General features: G+C 47.5%; 1 protein-coding gene across 2 annotated transcripts in view; it reads right to left on the bottom strand.

The window, feature by feature from the left end:
* Positions 1 to 19,591, bottom strand: part of LOC119383839 (venom metalloproteinase antarease-like TtrivMP_A) — a gene marked incomplete at its 3' end in the record, with an annotated part of 117,927 nt that overhangs the window by 81,879 nt on the left and 16,457 nt on the right. For both annotated transcript variants that reach the window (XM_037652118.2, XM_037652119.2), the window contains 2 exon segments: positions 3,588 to 3,677; positions 9,420 to 9,583. In XM_037652118.2, the coding sequence (XP_037508046.1) occupies positions 3,588 to 3,677; positions 9,420 to 9,583 (254 nt within the window).

Here is a 19,591-nt window from a genome sequence, read left to right as displayed (position 1 = left end):
AAAATTCCAATACTTTTGCGGGGCCTGAAATTACCATACGCGAGCTGCATGCGAACCGTCTGTTGTGTGCGACAAAGTGACATTTGAACAATACTGACGAATGAAAATGCTCCGTCTTCCGTCAAAACGTGTATCGCGTGCGCTAAATCGACACATGTGGCGTTAAGCGACATATGTGGCGACCTGATGCTGAATAGAAAACTCGAATGCAAAGTGTATGAGGCCGACTTTCCCGCTTCTTTCTGCCTCTTAGAATGTATTTTTGAAATTTGCTCTGCAGTATCATGTTTTTATTTCGCTCCAAGACGGTATGTTTGAAATAGAAGACAAATGCAATGAAAATATTGGGCACCGATCCATTCCTTGAAGAAGAAGTGATAGGAAATGGCGCAAAATAAAATGACCAAAGATGAAGAAGAAGAGTTCAAGCGTTTTTTAAATGCCGTTAAAAATGCCAAGAGCAAGATAACGCTACCGACAGTCCTGAATGGGCCGGCTTTTGCCTGGTAATACCGCTCGCTCTACGAGTCTAGTCATCGCCATTACGCCATGCAACAAAGGACGGAGCTGACGGGAAGACGAAGATGGTGTTAGTTTAGTCGCAAAATATTGCTACATCGTTCATAAGCTGTGACTTAGACTTGATTTACGAGGTAATTCAAGCCCAACCAAACGTTCCGCTCTATAAGAGCCAAATCCAAATGTTACTCCTGAAAACTAACCATAGCAATATAGATTTGAGGTATTTTGGTGGCATGAGAACACTGGTAAAAAAATGTTGCAGCAGGCCCGACCATATGGTCAATGGCAAGAACGTGCGGTTTTCTGTTTCAGTTCAAGCCGACTTGCCTCTAAAAAAATCACCGCATATGTGAACCACTAATTAATACAAAATGCTGTGTCGCCATAGGCACGGCCGCTACATAAAAAAAAAACAGGTGCGGCCTGCTGCGTCGCGTCGCTGTCAATGGGCGAGCGCGGGTCGGCTGAGCGGCAGCTGTTTTGGTGAGGGCGCCACTAGTACGGTCCGCAAGGCAGACGCTGGTTCGTGTTACTATGTGGTCGCCTCAAGATTTATGCGTGTCCGTGTGCTTTTTCGTGTGCTCTCTCGTGTCTTTCTTGTGTGTGACCCCGTGTGTGAGCAGCTTGCCTCATGTTTCCTGCGCCTGAGTACGTTGTTCTTGGTGTGCGCGTGTGTGGCAGACGGTTTTTTCTAGCGGTGTGGTGACGCGAAGCTGTTGTGTGCCGCTGTGCAACTCGAACGTGTGAAAAGACGCTACTGTGAAGTACCACGTATTCCCATGTGATCTACATTGTCGGGAAGCGAAATATTCGTAACAGAGCACTTCTTTCAGTCACAGACGAGCGCTAAAACAGGCGCGCGCCGCCGCATCTAGACTACAGCATCAAGCGACTGCGCCGACTGTTACCCCCAACGGGTGCGCGCAACGAAAAAATAAAGACAAGCATCAAAAAGCGCCCAGGGCGAGCCCCTACCCTCTCCACGGAAGACGTCGTCGCAGTCGCGACAGTCTAACACCTGCGCAGATCGGGAGAATTCAAGAAATCAAAGTGGAACCGACCGACTCCGGAGACGAACCGGCGAGACGAATCCCTTTCCCCTAGCTGTCGCTGCGCTACGTGCTACTAGCCGAACCATCACTTGGAATATGTTCGCAAAACGGGGAAAGATCCAAACGAGAGACGATGGAGGGTAGGACGGTATGGTGAAGTCGGCGAAGAAGTTATGTGGTTCGTGTGAGTCATGTAGTGCCGTCAGTCGATCTTGGATAATCGAGTGATGACACCGTGGGAGCACTGTTTAGAAGAGGGTCGCCGAATGACGGTGACCAGAGCTGGATATTGTTTGAGTGTCTTGGAAGAGAAATATTCGAGAAACGTTCGAAGAATTGTGGGCTGCACACGTTTGTTGAATATTCCAGGCCTTTAAGTGTTCTTCGATAGTTTCTAATAGATGAGAGTGCATTTGTAGCACGGTAAGTTTGTCCCCGTTGCTTGAAACACCATCTAAGTGATGTGAGTTGTAATTGATACCTGCCGAGTGTGGATGTTTGCGTGATGCTTGCACTGCCTTAACTGAGAATATATTTTGTTTGTGTTGTCAACTCTTGGCTCCAACTCTTGCTTTGGACCACAATCGGCATTTGTTGGCGCACTAAAAGGACCTACATTTAAATTCTGTGTGCTTTCGTGGTGCGTTTCGGTGAGCGGATAAGTCAGCCCTTGGAAGCTGCCCGGCGACTGCCTGTCCATTAACGGGATCAGTGATTGAGTGACACTTTTCATTTCAGTTGAGTCAAACGGGCAGCATTCATGGAGAGTATTGAGGCCCACTCTATAAAACATTGGTACTCCAGGGCAAGCTGTTCACATATGTGGGGTAATCGGCACTTCTAATAACGACTTCAATATTCAACCTGAAATGTGCAACTATAAAACGCTTTATCTACGGCCTGATTGGAGTAAGTGTCGGGCGTACAAACGCGGCTGTCGAAGCGCTTCTGCGTGAACAGCTGACCGGTGTGGTAGCGCCAGAGTGGGCGCAAGAAGAACTACGCCCCGGACGCCGTTTCGGCGCCACGCAGCAGGCTGCACCTTTTTTTTTATTTAGGGGCCGTGCCATAGGTTTCGGGAATCGGGCATGTGGTAAGATGACTGTTGCCCACTCCCAATGACACATCTGTTAAACCGAGGGAGTCCCTCACCGTACTGAGTGTGCGTATAGCATATATGTGGAGTTTTTGTTTGCCCATCTTCAATTACGCTATCACGGAAAGTACACTTTATATTAGAGGTACCCCCTGTACCACGAGCACAACTTCCAACATCTTTTGACGAAAAATATTTATACTACTTGCTGACATGCCGAAATTCAGAAGGTACAGAAGCTGTGATGTCCGATTCACTCTCAGTATATCAGTAGCAAAACGTTATAGATATAGAGCTTGCGAGTACATTTTGTACTCGCAAGCTCTACATTATAGAAAGCGCATTTTGGAAATACATTTTGGAAAGTGCTACGATCGCGCCGGAGCGTGCGGGTGAGCTGATGTGCAATATCCTGCTGTTATACTGGCGGCAAGCTTTCAAGACGCATGGATTATGTGCTGGAACATAGAATTGCTCAGATATCGAAGATACCAAGTGATGTATGAGAACTTCTAAATTGTAAGATAAAACGAGCAAATAGGTGCATACATTGAAAAGCACGACGTGCCAGCATCAGTGAATACGTTTATGTTTGGAAGATAAGATAATGAAACTGTTTATATAGCACCTTGTGGAGCCGGAGTTCATTATTCAGCACCGCAGTTTCTTTCAGTGGTCAGGACGTGAACATACACATCGTTTTTATGATAAACAAATGAGAAAATGCCAGCGTTTTGGTGGTGTCATTATTAGAGAGAATTTCTATTCATTGTAGAATATTATGCGACATTAGCATTAGCTTTATATTGGCAGTGACGTTGTGGAAAAGTTGGGGAGTGCGTTTCGCATTGCCCACACTAACTCCAGCAATTGTTTAATATTTCATTTAACAAACCAAGCATATTGGATATACCTACAATACTTATGCCATCTTCATCGGACAAATGCACAGATGCCATCCGTTCTTCATCATGGTAAAGGTTCTTCTCCATTTCTGGGCCACACATCTGCAAGAAAGATTTATGAAAAAGATTTTACGACTACAGGGTGCTAGTGGTAGTCGCATAACATTCGAGAAGCCTAGAAATTAAGAAACTTTAAAGAAGCTCAGGCACAATATTTTGAATGCGAGATAACTGGTAAGATAAATTTGTGCGGACACACGCATACGCCTCATTTATAAAATAAAAACGGCGAATAAAGTATAGAATATACGCAACATAAATTGTAATGTGCATGTAGCTTAACTCAGCGAAAAACAGAGCACCCGCCTCAGGAGAACATTAACTTCGGTTTAACGTAAGGAAGTGACAACCGCCTACGTCGAGGCCTTTTGCTGGCTACCACTCTCATTACGTGTGCTCTTTGACGCAGTTTTCAACGTGGTGCTCATGTACACGCGATGGCGCAGGTGGCGCCCGCACCCGTGCGTTACAATTTTCTCCGCCAACATGGCCAGTTATGCCTACAAAATGCCACCTTCTTACAGTTCTCTAGGTGCTACCTGGCGCAAAAACTGCATCAGGGCGCTAGAAAAATGCCCCCGGAGAAATTGTGTTGGTAAATTGCAGAAATGTCATCACGACGAGCCCCACAAAATAACAAGAATATTTGAAGCTGTTGGTACACAACTAAAACTTTTTGTTGGGCTAGTTGGTGCATTTTAGAGCGGTGAATAAACGGCGTCAACGAAACAACCACAAGAAGAGACAAGGACGTACGCCTACTAACAACTGGTTTTATTCGAGGCACACGGGGACATATATATGCTCAACTCTTGTCAGCTCTGATCACATGGTAACCATAAAATCGATAAACGTTGTACGTGATGACGTATGTTTAACAAAATTTGAATATTGATTTGTGAAACGTGGTGTAAACAACTAAAGTAAAATGAACACGTGACAAAAGATGTATGACTAACAGAAAATTTCAATGCGCCAACATACTTCAACGGGCCAACATAGGAACACCCATTAACAGGCATTTATTTTCCTTAATCCCGATCATGCGCAGTTGTCTCCAAATAAGGCGGGGGTTAACTAAGCGCTTCTAAAAACAATACCTCGTATTTATACAATGTTTTAGATGGATCACTAACACATTCCAGGTCCTTTTTTTTATTAATGAAGAAGGCCTCTTGCAGCTCGCGTGCTACGCTGTCATTACTTTTATCCAGCACCAAGGTGTCCTTTAAACGAGGAGAACATCCACAGGCTTTACAATGGATGGCCAAATTGAACCCGGTCCCTCTATCAAGTGACCGCTCGTGCTCTCTCAACCGTTCATTCAGGCAACGCCCCGTTATTTCCTATGTAGACCTTGTTGCATGTGAGCGGGATTTTATAAACGATACTTTCTTTGCACGTCACAAACGGTCTTACATGCTGGGTTCCGCAAGTAATCTTGCTTTTTTTACAATTATTAATCCGAGGGCACAGGGAGGCGAGCTTGATAGGGGCCGAGAACACAACCGGCACATTGTACTTATTGGCGACTTTTTTTAGATTGTGGGCTACGCGGTGAGAGTAGAGTACCACTACAGGCCTTACTTTCCTGGTTTCTTCTGGTGTACTTTTTCCTTTCTTCTTACCTTTAATTCTCTGGAGAAGAGACTCCACTATTGCTGTTAGCACTGTCTGAGGATAGCCTGCCTTCTTTAGTCGTTCGATCTGGTGTCGAAAACTGCTTCCCATGCAAGGCTCGCAGGATTTCTTGATAGCCGATTCCAAAGCCGCTGTGGCAATCCCTCTTTTAACTGTCTTCGAGTGCGTCGACTGATAGGCAAAAGTTCTTTTTGCGCTCGAGGGTTGTACATCCATTGTACCCCTTTCTTTCCAAAGAATGCTGAATGTCTAAAAATTGCAGTTTATTATCTTTTGGGAGTTCAAAAGTGTACTCTAATCCGTGGCTATTTCCTTTAAACACTGTAGAATTTCCTGTATTATGCCTGAATGTTCTCAAGCATGCTGTCTACTTAACACTACCAAAAAGTCGTCGACGTACCTAAATATTTTAAGCACCTTGTTCATGTCAAGCTTTTTATCCAACACATGATCAACCGCAGCCAGGAAGATGTTGCTCAGCACTGGGGCCACACAGGAACCTATACAAATGCCCTGTTTTTGAATATACACTCGGTCTTCATATTGGACTAACTTAGAACCAAGATAAAACTGCAGTAGGCTGAGGAACTTTTCAACAGACATTCCTGCCGAATTCTGAAAGGCCAAAACGCCTTTGTTTTCGATGCAGGACTGAACTGCAGTGAACAGCTCTTTGTGCGGCACAGAGTAATAAAGATCTTTAACATCGACCGAGAAAAAATTTCCAATGTCACCACAGGATTCTAAGTATGTTATTACATCATTAGCGTTTTTTGTCTCGAATGGATCTTCTGCGTTGAGAGACCTGAGGTGTTTTAAGAGAAACTGGCTTACATGTCGTTGCCAGGACTCACTCTCACTAACAATGGAACGGAACGGAACATCTTCTTTGTGAGTGTTTGCGGTAAAAAATATGTTTAAAGTCTTTCCGTTGCACTTACAAATGGCGTTGGCTGTCTTTTCCAATCCCAGTTCCTTGCAGAGCGAGACTGCCTGAGACTTTACCCTCGTGGGCTTGAGGCTTGACAGAGTGAAGTTCTTTTCTACGGCGTGCCTGGCTTTCTGGTTGTAGATGCCAAGCGGAATAACCACAAATCCTCCTTCCTTATCGGCTTGAAGAAGGCGCAAGTCCTTTTCCTTGAAAAAGGTAACAACTGTGTTGATCGCGGACCGGTTCCTTCGGTCCTTCTTCCCACACGACCTTGACGGGGCCTCCACACCTTCAAGCAGACACCGCTCTTGGTCTTCAGATGGCGCTTTCCACGCAATGCGCCTGTTCATCGACAGAAGCTCCTGCGCGGTAGTACCCGGTTCCAAGCTTAACTTCGGTCCCTTAAAGTTCAGCTTGGAACCGGGTACTACCGCGCAGGAGCTTCTGTCGATGAACAGGCGCATTGCGTGGAAAGCGCCATCTGAAGACCAAGAGCGGTGCCTGCTTGAAGGTGTGGAGGCCCTGTCAAGGTCGTGTGTGAAGAAGGACCGAAGGAACCGGTCCGCGATCAACACAGTTGTTACCTTTTTCAAGGAAAAGGACCTGCGCCTTCTTCAAGCCGATAAGGAAGGATGATTTGTGGTTATTCCGCTTGGCATCTACAACCAGAAAGCCAGGTACGCCGTAGAAAAGAACTTCACTCTGTCAAGCCTCAAGCCCACGAGGATAAAGTCTCAGGCAGTCTCGCTCTGCAAGGAACTGGGATTGGAAAAGACAGCCAACGCCATTAGTAAGTGCAAAGAAAAGACTTTAAACATATTTTTTTACCGCAAAAACGCACAAAGAAGATGTTCCGTTCCGTTCCATTGTTAGTGAGTGTGAGTCCTGGCAACGACATGTAAGCCAGTTTCTCTTAAAACACCTCAGGTCCCTCAACGCAGAAGATCCATTCGAGACAAAAAACGCTAATGATGTAATAACATACTTAGAATCTTGTGGTGACATTGGAAATTTTTTCTCGGTCGATGTTAAAGATATTACTCTGTGCCGCACAAAGAGCTGTTCACTGCAGTTCAGTCCTGCATCGAAAACAAAGGCGTTTTGGCCTTTCAGAATTCGGCAGGAATGTCCCTTGAAAAGTTGGTCAGCCTACTGCAGTTTTATCTTGGTTCTACGTTAGTTCAATATGAAGACCGAGTGTATATTCCAAAACAGGGCATTTGTATAGGTTCCTGTGTGGCCCCAGTGCTGAGCAACATCTTCCTGGCTGCGGTTGATCGTGTGTTGAATAAAAAGTTTGACAAGAACAAGGTGCTTAAAATATTTGGGTACGTCGACGACTTTTTGGTAGTATTAAGTAGACAGCATGCTTCACAACATTCAGGCATCATACAGGAAATTCTACAAGTGTTTAAAGAAAATAGCCACGGATTAGAGTACACTTTTGAACTCCCAAAAGATAATAAACTGCAATTTTTAGACATTCAGCTTTCTTTGGAAAGAAAAGGGGTACAATAGATGTACAACCCTCGAGCGCAAAAAGAACTTTTGTCCTATCAGTCGACGCACTCGAAGACAGTTAAAAGAGGGATTGCCACAGCGGCTTTGGAATCGGCTATCAAGAAATCCTGCGAGCCTTGCATGGGAAGCAGTTTTCGACACCAGATCGAACGACTAAAGAAGGCAGGCTATCCTCAGACAGTGCTAACAGCAATAGTGGAGTCTCTTCTCCAGAAAATTAAAGGTAAGAAGAAAGGAAAAAGTACACCAGAAGAAACCAGGAAAGTAAGGCCTGTAGTGGTACCCTACTCTCACCGCGTAGCCCACAATCTAAAAAAAGTCGCCAATAAGTACAATGTGCCGGTTGTGTTCTCGGCCCCTATCAAGCTCGCCTCCCTGTGCCATCGGATTAATAATTGTAAAAAAAGCAAGATTACTTGCGGAACCCAGCATGTAAGACCGTTTGTGACGTGCAAAGAAAGTGTCGTTTATGAAATCCCGCTCACATGCAACAAGGTCTACATAGGAAATAACGGGGCGTTGCCTCAATGAACGGTTGAGAGAGCACGAGCGGTGACTTGATAAAGGGACCGGGTCCAATTTGGCCATCCATTGTAAAGCCTGCGGATGTTCTCCTCGTTTAAAGGACACCTTGGTGCTGGATAAAAGTAATGACAGCGTAGCACGCAAGCTGCAAGAGGCCTTCTTCATTAATAAAAAAAAGGACCTGGAATGTGTTAGTGATCCATCTAAAACATTGTATAAATACGAGGTATCGTTTTTAGAAGCGCTTAGTTAACCCCCGCCTTATTTGGAGACAACTGCGCATGAGCGGGATTAAGGAAAAGAAATGCCTGTTAATGGGTGTTCCTATGTTGGCCCGTTGAAGTATGTTGGCGCATTGAAATTTTCTGTTAGTCATACATCTTTTCTCACGTGTTCATTTTACTTTAGTTGTTTACACCACGTTTCACAAATCACTATTCAAATTTTGTTAAACATACGTCATCACGTACAACGTTTATCGATTTTATGGTTACCATGTGATCAGAGTTGACAAGAGTTGAGCATATATATGTCCCCGTGTGCCTCGAATAAAACCAGTTGTTAGTAGGCGTACGTCCTTGTCTCTTCTTGTGGTTGTTTCGTTGACGCCGTTTATTCACCGCTCTGTTAGTACAGTATGGTTATCGTGTGTTGAGTAGATAAAAGCGAAACTTGATGAAATGGACCAAGCAAAATGAAGAGGGTGAGCACTAAAAGAATACATTCGATTAGCGCAATGATTAACTTTTGATGAGCTTTTGTCAAAGACATTCACCAAATATCTTGTAAAGCATATGGCTGCTTAACTTATGCATTGAACAATTCAAACGTTACTTAAGGATAACAAAAGCATTTAACTTAGAAGGAGGATAGTGCCTTGCTATCACATGTTATCCCTCTGGCTCAGGTTCAGGAACGGTCATCTTTCGGGAACACTTTAAAACAACGAATTTAATCACTTTAAAACACTTTAAAACAACTTTTTAGAACGCTTTCAGCAGGGCTCAGGATTTATGATTATACTTTATGAATCGTTCTGCGTAATTACATTTGGCGTTCTCATCAGCTCCTAACAGTATTCCCGAATGGCATTTATGAATAATCGGCTAAAGCGCATCCTTGAAACGACTAAGCCTGAAGAAAACAGAAGGCTGAATTGTACTCACGTGGTAAGCGATTGGTACGCCATCCCGTGTACTATGAATAAAAAACTCTTCTGAAAAAATTGAACTCTTTTGCAGAGAAAGTGTTATGTCATCTGATATTTTTACAATCTTTGACCCATCTTCAGCTCTGCTTTCGAGCATCCTTGGATACACAGTTTTTGTTGCTGAAAAAGTTTATTTCATTCATTTCTTTCAGCTTATTTTTCTCCTTCATGGAAGCACTCGAGAATGACCATAATCTAAGCGGGTTTCATCAAACATATATGTACACTTTTCGCAAATACCTTAATTATGAAAGTGTCTCTGAGGCCATACATATAGCTGTTTATGTATACAGTGCTGAAAATCAAGTATATTTATTTACCTTGTGTGACTGTAGACAGAGAGCCAGTTTTCTGAGGAGTGGCTTAACAATATACTACGTGGCGTTTTACGGGTCAAACGCTACACGCGATAATGAGGCACGCCGTAGGGAGAATTAGATATAATTTTTACCAGTTGGTGGTCTTTATGGCGCAGCCTAAACAACTGGAAAGAGGCGTTCTGACGTTTCGCTTCCCCGTAACTGCGACCGCTATGGCCCGGAATCGAACCCTCGACCACGGGTTTGCAGCGTAATGCCTCAACATTCCAACTTTCGTTGGGCAGTCAAGACGAGCCTCCTCACAATGTGTGTCAATATACGTACTATATTTCAACCAGATATTTTAAAAGGCTATGCCCATACTAGAAATGTGGCACAAATTACTTTCGTTTTAAAATGAACGCATACATGTAAAATATGTGTATAACGCATTTTTATTGAACCAGTGCACTGTCCTGTCGCAGAATATGCCTGGAAACATCAATTAAATTAGAGGTACTTACATAATCATCATGTAGATCACTGCTTTTCCACTGCTATAGTAACACGTAAAAGCATTCGCACGTGAGCTATTTCGACTAGCACCGTACTTATGGCTTTGTCGCCGTTAGTGCAGAATGCCTGGTTGTTTGATTTTTGTGCTCCGACATTGGACATCTAAACGCAAGCCTGAATATCGTTCATATACGCTTCAGCAGCGGCTTGTACAATTGCAGACATCAACTGTGCAGGCTTGTCACTTATGGCGTGTTACTTATCAAACAGGCTGGAAACGTGAGTTGTGCACGATTCCTCAGTGGACAGCTAACACTCGTTTCGCACCTTAAGGTTATATACACGGTAACCCGTAGTACGATGTGCACGTATTGGTGAATTAGGAAAAACATTTCAGGGGCTCAATAGGCTACACATCATCATGAATGTATAACAACACGTCCAACTGGCAGTTATTCTACATACCATACTGGTTAAGTTAAGGAATCCGAGAGATTTAAAGGTACCGCGAGTTTTGGATATTCCCGCTCATACAAATTACTGTTAGACAACAGTACCCTTCGTTCATTACACGCCTTAACTAGGCACTGGCAGTGCTTTTAAAGCGTACTCGCATTGTGATTTTGATTCATCACTGCGTTGTCTTACAAAAAAGAACATGCGACAGTTTCATGAAGCACTTTGTGCTTCAGTACTATAGATTATTCCAAAGAAAATTTTCATATTTTCTTCTAAACCCAACTTGAAGACTTTTAAATGCGAAGCATTTCTTTGCTGACCAAAGTCTCTTTGACCGTGTCTATTTGTCTAGTCGCCTATGTCTGGCCGCTCTCGTGGTCGTGTCCTTAATTTGACACACACCGAAATTTGCATGGGAGGACATTCGTGTGTAGCGAACGCGAACAACAGGTCGTCACAGCAATAGCGTGATAGTCGCGTATGTTATGAAATCATTTCTATCAGTCACTTGTGGCACATACCCGCATACCACGACCCATAGATTGTGGGTTTGAGCCACAGGTGCTTCACCGCTTATGTCAACAGAGGAACAGCGTTAACAGCCGTTGGAAATCTTAAGGCGGCAACGTTGAGGAACTTGTGTCGCTGAGAATCAGGTGAAGTCATCAGCAGCGTTGTCGTGGAAACAATGCGAGGTACGGAAAGAATAAAAATCATAGAGCCATAATCGAACCGACGTATTCTGCGTGACAGTCAAGTATTCTACCACAGAGCCACGCTAGTTCTTGAAACTGCCTCTGAAAAAGGCTGTGTACACTAGCCATGTCGGGGCAACGTCAATCGTGGTTTCAGTGTTCGCCATCCGTTTTCATAAAAATGTCGTAAACAATATACATGAACTCCTATGACATTCAACCTATAGTCAGCCATTGTTCACACCGGAGAATACGGCGAAAACTGCTGCTTATGATATAAATAACAATACAGCATAGCATGCAGTTCGTTTCGCTGACATTCACATCTCTCCAACATCGTGAGTCTCGACGTTACGTTGGACCTTGGGTTACCCTTCGGTCGCCAGTGTAGTCGCATACCTCGTAAGCTTACGCTATACCCAGAACTACGCAAATAGCACAAGAACATCGGACGAACTCGCACCGCTTTACTGCAAGCAATAAAAAAGTGCTATCGGCCGCTACTCGCCCACATATTCGCATGACATCGGCTGCCAGAATGCCTGGGATATGCCTAAATTTTTGGGCTCTGCCATTGCGCCACCAAGTGCTCAGGCACGGTTTCCACTTTCGGTCATCGCGGCAGTATTCATTCAGGGCGAAGTGCAAAAATAACGTCGACTTATGTTTGGATGCATGTCAGACAACCTTGTCATCAATGTGAATCCGGTGTTACCCGTTACGTGGCCCTTACTAAGAACGTTGATTTTGTCGCGTAAAGCTCAATAATACATATACATTAGCTTTATTATTCACCCTAGCTGTCTTCCTGAGAACACAAGCAGCAGCACGCTATCCGCTTCTTCACGTCACGACTCCCACCAAGTTATGACCGATGATCATACGGAGTGTAAAAAAGCATCAGTTTAAAATAATAAATGATCACCTTGGACTTTCCTTAATGTCTTCGCTACACGGCGCCTCTGAATACTGCCACGCCCACTTCTTGTCTTGTGATGTATTCGGGTTTGATCGGCAGGGACGGTTATAAACGCTCGACTCTGTCCGCGAAGCAGTGTTCGAGAAGCTTCGCGATTGTAGTAGATCGTTTTGTTAACATTGCGCCCCGCACGCGAATGTTCCAGCTTTCTCTAGAGATAACGCCGCCACCAGCGATATTGCTGGAAAGTTCGATAGCGCCTGTATCAAGCCGACTCGCCTGACCGCTTGTCAGTTTGTCGACGGTCGACGCTCTGTTCGCCGCTATCAGTGTATTGCTGTAGTTTCACTTTCAGTTTCTCGGCCACAAGTTCGGCCAAATAAACAGTTTCATCTCGGACGTGCTGACTGTTGCCTTCGTCGACGTAACGACCACGTGACGTCTGGTGGAGGTGCTGATTCTTCCATGATCCGGACGCCCCCGCGAAGCGCTGACCCAAGCCCAAGCCGCGAGGAGGACGACGGCAAAGAAAACCCGGATCGTCGAACAAGCCGCAGGCAGAAGGGTCTGCAGCCAGAGCACGGGCTCCTTTCCGAACAAAACAGACAGCCCCACGTCCCAACACCGACCGCAGCGACGATGACCGACCCCGCGCAGCCTGCGCCGATCCTACTCCGGCAGCCCAAGGAGCCGCCAACCTTCCGCGGGTCGTCATTCGAAGACCCAGAAACCTGGCTCGAGACTTTCGAAAGGGTCTCAACATTCAACAACTGGGACTCCGAGGACAAGCGGCGCCACGTTTACTTTTACCTTGAAGACGCAGCAAGGACCTGGTTTGAGAATCGGGAGTCCACTCTTCGATCTTGGGACGCCTTTCGCAGCGCTTTCCTGCAGACGTTTGCACGCGTCGTCAGAAAAGAAAGGGCCGCAGCCTTGCTAAAGACGCGGGTCCAACTTCCAAATGAAAGCGTTCCCATGTTTGGAGCGGAAATGACCAGACTGTTCCGCCACGCTGACCCAGCCATGCCTGACGACAAGAAAGTCAGGTTGCTCATGCGAGGGGTAAAACAAGAGCTCTTCGCTAGGCTGATGCGGAACCCACCCTCGACAGTCCAAGAATTCACTTCAGAGGCAACGACGGTTGAGAAGACGCTGGAAATGCGCAACCGCCAGTACAATCAGCCGATCGCTTCAAGACAGCCAAGCTGTTCATGGCGTCGGCTCCGACGACCTCCCTGAAACGATCCGAGCGATCGTGCGGGAAGAACTGCGCAAGCTGTAAACCTTACCACAATCTGAAGTTGCCTCGATCGCTGACATCGTCCGAGAGGATATCCAGCAGTCTCTGGGCACCCCCGAGTCAGCGCAGCCGCAGCTGCAAGCAGTGAGCTATGCTGCTGCAGCACGACGCAACGCCCCCCCCCCTCCTCGCCCACGTCAAGACGCCGCGCCGCCCCAGCAGTTGCGCCGCCAGGCACCACCGCCACCGCCATCGACGTCATACCGGCCGCCAGCCGGCCAGCTATACACGCCGAGGAAGACCAACGTTTGGCGCGCCCCCGACCATCGCCCGCTCTGCTACCATTGCGGAGAAGCTGGCCATAATTACCGCCGCTGCCAGTACCGACAGATGGGACTTCGTGGGTTCGCCATCGACGCGCCGCGTCCACAGCGGTGTGAACGTTAACGCGACATCGCTGAATATCTCGCAGGAGCGCAATGGACCCCCCGAGGATTTCCCGATTGCAATCGCCAGGCCGCTACGTCTCCCCCGAACGCCGACCATACACTGGCTTAACGCGAGGCCGGTCACCCAGCCCGTATCCGGAAAACTAAGGGCAGCAACCGATGGAGGTGCGGTTGCTGTACGACGAAACACCGAAGATCCTCCGCCGCAGACGACAACGCCGCAACGAAATCTAAAGAACACGCCGCAAGCCGAACGAAGCCCTGACGTCGAAACATCACGGCCCGAAGAAGACCTGACGACGCAACGTCAAAGCAGCGGGACAAACCGACGTAGCCGTGATCCGACGCCAAGGCCAAATCGAAACGGTAGGCGACGAACGAGTGACCTCGACGTTCTCATCGACGGCCACAACATCACCGCTCTCGTCCATACTGGAGCCGACTATTCTGTTATCAGTGGACCGTTCGCGACGAAGCTGAAGAAAGTCAAGACCGCCTGGGAAGGCCTCGAAATCCGGACGGCTGGAGGTCACCAGTAACGCCGGCAGGAATCTGCACAGCGAGGGTTTCCATTAACAACCGGATTTATCCCGCAAGCTTCGTAGTCCTTCAGCATTGCTCCCAAGATGTCATCCATGGTATGGTCTTCTTAGGCCTTCATGGTGCAGTCATCAAACTCACATCCAAGTCGATAACACTATCTACAGGAAAAGCATTACCGCCGTACGCGCCGCCAGGGAAGCATGCCTTGAATGTGCTGGAAGACCAGGTCACCATTCCCCCTCGCTCCAGCGTCATCATTTCCGTCGGCACTCAGAAAGTAGCAGACCTGGAAGGCGTCGTTGAAGGCGACCAGCACCAGTTGATTAACCGCAAAATTTGTGTCGCAAGAGGAATAGCATAGTTGCGGGGAGGCAAAGCAACAGTGATGCTCACAAATTTTAGCAACGAGTATAAGCACGTAAACAAAGGCACGACAGTCGCCTACATCGAAGAAATTGTGGCAGCCACCAATGCTTTCGCCATCGCCAATTCTTCCGAGCCCACACCGACGAACCATGCTCCTCAACCAGCTTTCGATGTCAACTCTAGCCTTCCGAAGCATACACAAGAGCAGCTCCAAACCCTGCTCTTGAAATACAGGGACTGCTTTTCGTCATCATCAAGAATCCGCCAGACCCCAGTTGCAAAACATCGCATCATAACAGAGGAAAATGCCAGGCCACTCCGGCAGAGTCCGTACAGAGTTTCGACATGAGAACGCGAATCCATAAAGAAACAAGTCGATGAAATACTACGCGACGACATCATCGAGCCGACGAAGAGTCCATGGGCGTCACCCGTGCTGTTAGTGAAGAAGAAGGACGGAACCCTACGCTTCTGCGTCGATTATCGCCGCCTGAACAAAATAACGAAGAAGGACGTCTACCCTCTCCCACGGATAGACGACACCCTGGATCGACTCTACAACGCGAGGTACTTTTCGTCGATGGACCTCAACACCGGCTATAGGCAAATTGAAGTCGACGAGAGAGACCGAGAGAAGACTGCCTTTATAACACCAGACGGCCTCTTCGAGTTCAAGGTCACGCCCTTTGCTTTTTGCTCGGCATCTGCGACGTTCCAGCGCGTTATAGACGCCGTGCTGGCTGGATTGAAGTGGCAGACTTGCCTTGTTACTTGGACGACGTCATAGTGTTTGCCTCAAGCTTCGGCGAACACCTCCGGCGCCTTGACGCTGTACTACAAGCAATCAAGACCTCTGGCCTCACCTTGAAGCATGAAAAGTGCCGCTTTGCATACGAGGAGCTACTGTTTTTGGGTCACGTGATCAGCAAGGGTGGTGTTCGCCCAGACCCGCGGAAAACAGCCGCCATCGCTGCCTTCCCGCCACCCACCGACACGAAAGCCGTGCGCCGTTTTCTCGGCTTGTGCGCCTACTACAGGCGCACAAGCCGCCGTGCCATTCAAGTGGGAAACGACAAGACCGCCGTGCCATTCAAGTGGGAAACGGCGCAAATCGAAGCACTTAAAGAACTGAAACGACGCCTTCAGATGCCTCCGATACTATCGCATTTCGACGAACTGCGCCGATACGGAAATCCACACCGACGCATATAGCGTAGGACTCGGCGCCGTCCTTGTGCAGAAGACTGACGGGCAGGAAAGGGTCATCAGTTATGCTAGCCGGTCGCTATCAAAGGCAGAAACGAACTATTCCACAACAGAAGAGGAGTGCCTAGCGATCATCTGGGCTGCATCCAAGTTTCGCCCCTATCTCTTCCGCAGGCCCTTCAAAGTTGTGAGCGACCACCACGCATTGTGTTGGCTAGCTAACTTGAAGGACCCTTCAGGTCGCCTCGCACGGTGGAGCCTACGACTTCAAGAATTCGACATTACCGTCGTTTGCAGGTCCGGAAGAAAACACTCCGACGCTGACTGCCTGTCTTGCGCCCCCGTAGACCCACCGCCGCAGGACGACAAGCAGGACGACTCCTCCTTGGGAACCATGAGTGCCGACGACTTCGCCGAACGACAGCGAGTGGACCCAGAACTCAGGGGCCTTATGGAATAGCTCGAGGGCAGGACCACCGCTGTTCCGAAGGTATTCACGCGGGGACTGACGTCGTTTTTCTTGCGCAACGGTGTTCTCCTAAAGAAGAACTTCTCACCGCTTCGAGCCGATTGCCTTCTCGTGGTACCCTCGACATTGCGGCCAGAGGTCCTCCAGGCTCTGCACGATGACCCGACGTCTGGACACCTGGGTGTTTCTCGCACACTAGCAAGAATACAGGAGAAGTACTACTGGCCGCGCCTTTCCGGCGACGTCACTCGTTACGTAAAGACCTGCCGGGACTGTCAGCGACGCAAGACGCCACCCACAAGGACAGCCGGACTTCTGCAGCCTATCGAGCCACCGCGACGGCGGCTTCAGCAAATCTGGATGTACTTACTGGCGCCGTTCCCGACGTGCAATACCGGAAACAAATGGATCGTCGTAGCTAACGACTACCTCACCCGCTACGCCGAGACAAGGGCCCTTCCCGGAGGCAGTGCCGCCGAGGTAGCGAAGTTCTTCGTTGAGAACATCGTCCTGCGTCATGGCGCTCCAGATTTCCTCATCACCGACAGAGGTACGGCGTTTACTGCAGACCTAACTCAGGCAATACTGAGATGCAGCCAAACAAGCCACCGCCGGACCACAGCGTACCACCCACAGACAAATGGCCTCACCGAGCGGCTAAACAAGATCATCGCCGACATGTTGGCCATGTATGTCGACGTCGAACACAAGACGTGGGATGCTATCCTTCCGTATGTGACCTTCGCATACAACACGGCCGTCCAAGAAACGACGCAGATGACGCCGTACAAGTTCGTCTACGGAAGGAGCACGGCGACGACGCTCGATGTCATCTCGATGCCGCCGCTTACTTACAACGTGCTGAAGAAGCTCGACAGCTCGCCCGCCTGCGCATCAAGACCCAGCAGCACACCGACGGCCTCGCTACAATCTTCGACGACGCTTCGTGGAATACCAGCCCGGCGACCATGTTTGGCTCTGCACGCCGATACGCCGACGTGGGCTTAGCGAAAAACTCCTTCGGCGATTCTTTGACGCCTCGGCGCTCTTGACTACGACGTCATCCCGGACGGCATTACGAACTCCCAGCGACGCCGCGCACGACCTGAAGTCGTCCATGTCGTGCGCCTCAAGCCGTTTTTTGCGCGTTAGCGAACCTGGGGACTCTATTTTTTTCCTTTGTTATTGTAATTTATTTGTGCATGCACTTGCTTTTTTTTTCTCTTCTATGTTCTTTCACAAGCATCGGGACGATGCTTTTTCAGAGGGGGGCAATGCCACGCCCACTTCTTGTCTTGTTTTGATGTATTCGGGTTTGACCGGCAGGGACGCTTATCGAGGCTCGACGCCGTCCGCGAAGGAGTGTTCGAGAAGCTTCGCGATTGTAGTAGATCGTTTTGTTAAGATTGCGCCCCGCACGCGAATGTTTCAGCTTTGTCTAGAGATAACGCCGCCACGAGCGATATTGCTGGAAAGTTCGATAGCGCCTGTATAAGAGCCGAAGCGCTTGACCGCTTGTCAGCTGATCGACGGTCGACGCTCTGTTCGCCGCTATCAGTATTGCTGTAGTTTGACTTTCAGTTTCTCGGCGAGAGGTTCGGACAAATAAACAGTTTCATCTCGGACGTGCTGACTGTTGTCTAACGTCGACGTCACGACCACGTGACATTATTACGCCAATACGACTGTAAACTGTGAAACATGCTGAGTGAATCAACTCGCCCAAATATTAGTTCTGTAGCTGCGATGTCTTAAATGCTGCTCGCTTCACTCGCTTCACTCCTTCCTCTGGTAATGCTACTGTAATACTGGCCTATTCAAGGCATATATAACCTCCATTCTCCGCTATAATTTCTAAATACATGTCCCCTACAATATTTTACTCGATTACCTTAATACTCGGATTTAAGATGCCCATATGATTCATGTAAGCTTCTTTGCTGTTTTTGATCTCATAGTTTATTGGCATCGGTAATCAATCCGTAAATAAATGAATTACTAAATAAGCGTGCAGAAGGCAACAAAAACGAAGTCCGAACAAATAATGTGTAAACTTTTATCGCAAAGGCTACCTTTGCCAAAGTTACCGTCCTCAGAATAATATATTGTTCCCATTCACGTTAACAGCCAGTACGCTGTAATTGGGGCATACAAAACTCAAACGTTTATTCTTTGATCATATTCGAGTGCAAAATACGGCCACTTCATCCTCACCATGCAGTCCTATATTATACAATCTGGTTCCAACTTCACTAATGCGCATCCATCGTTGTACAGCCCAGATTGCAATAACTGAACTTGGTCAATGTACTCATAGACGAATACCATCGCAATTTTACTGTTTGTCAAGAAGATTCTCTGTGAACAAGAAGTCCACTTTCGTCAAGGACATCCTCCGAAAGTTGCTTTCCGAGCACCTTAAACTGAACGAATGTATGGTTTTATCAAGGCATATGTTCTGATCGCTCTGCTCTTGCACCACTTGTGGCCGCTTTTAATTATCTCGTCGTTCCTCGCAGTGGACATAAAGTCACCCGTATGATGTCAGCGACTATCAGCAAGACCACATGCTTGTGTGCAGCGGCCACCTATATAATGCACGTGGCCCTTGTCGTGACAAGTTGCGCCAAGTCGCGATGGAAAGGAATAATACATTAGCATACCTAATGCACCAGGCCTCCGAAGTGAATTTTATCGTCAGAAACGACCACCATATTAGTGTGGTCTCACGAAAGGCTGCTTTACGTTAACGAAATGTACATGGCGCTCACTTATATTCTGTCACTATGTTCCACTTCTACTGTGGCCGTTCAAGCTGTCACTCTTTGCCTGCCTCCTTATAAAAATCTGGTAGGGTCTTATGCTTGATGTTAACTACACCAGAAAACATCGCTCTTGTTAGGAAACCTCAAGAGCAATATTGGCCATAATAGTGTCACGTGGCCGTCACGGTGAACAAGGTTCCAG

The sequence above is a fragment of the Rhipicephalus sanguineus genome, chromosome 2 (genome assembly GCF_013339695.2).
Source record: "Rhipicephalus sanguineus isolate Rsan-2018 chromosome 2, BIME_Rsan_1.4, whole genome shotgun sequence".
NCBI lineage: Eukaryota > Metazoa > Arthropoda > Arachnida > Ixodida > Ixodidae > Rhipicephalus > Rhipicephalus sanguineus.
The sequence above is the reverse complement of the archived record's forward strand: the minus strand, read 5'-3'. Positions and strand labels throughout refer to the sequence as shown.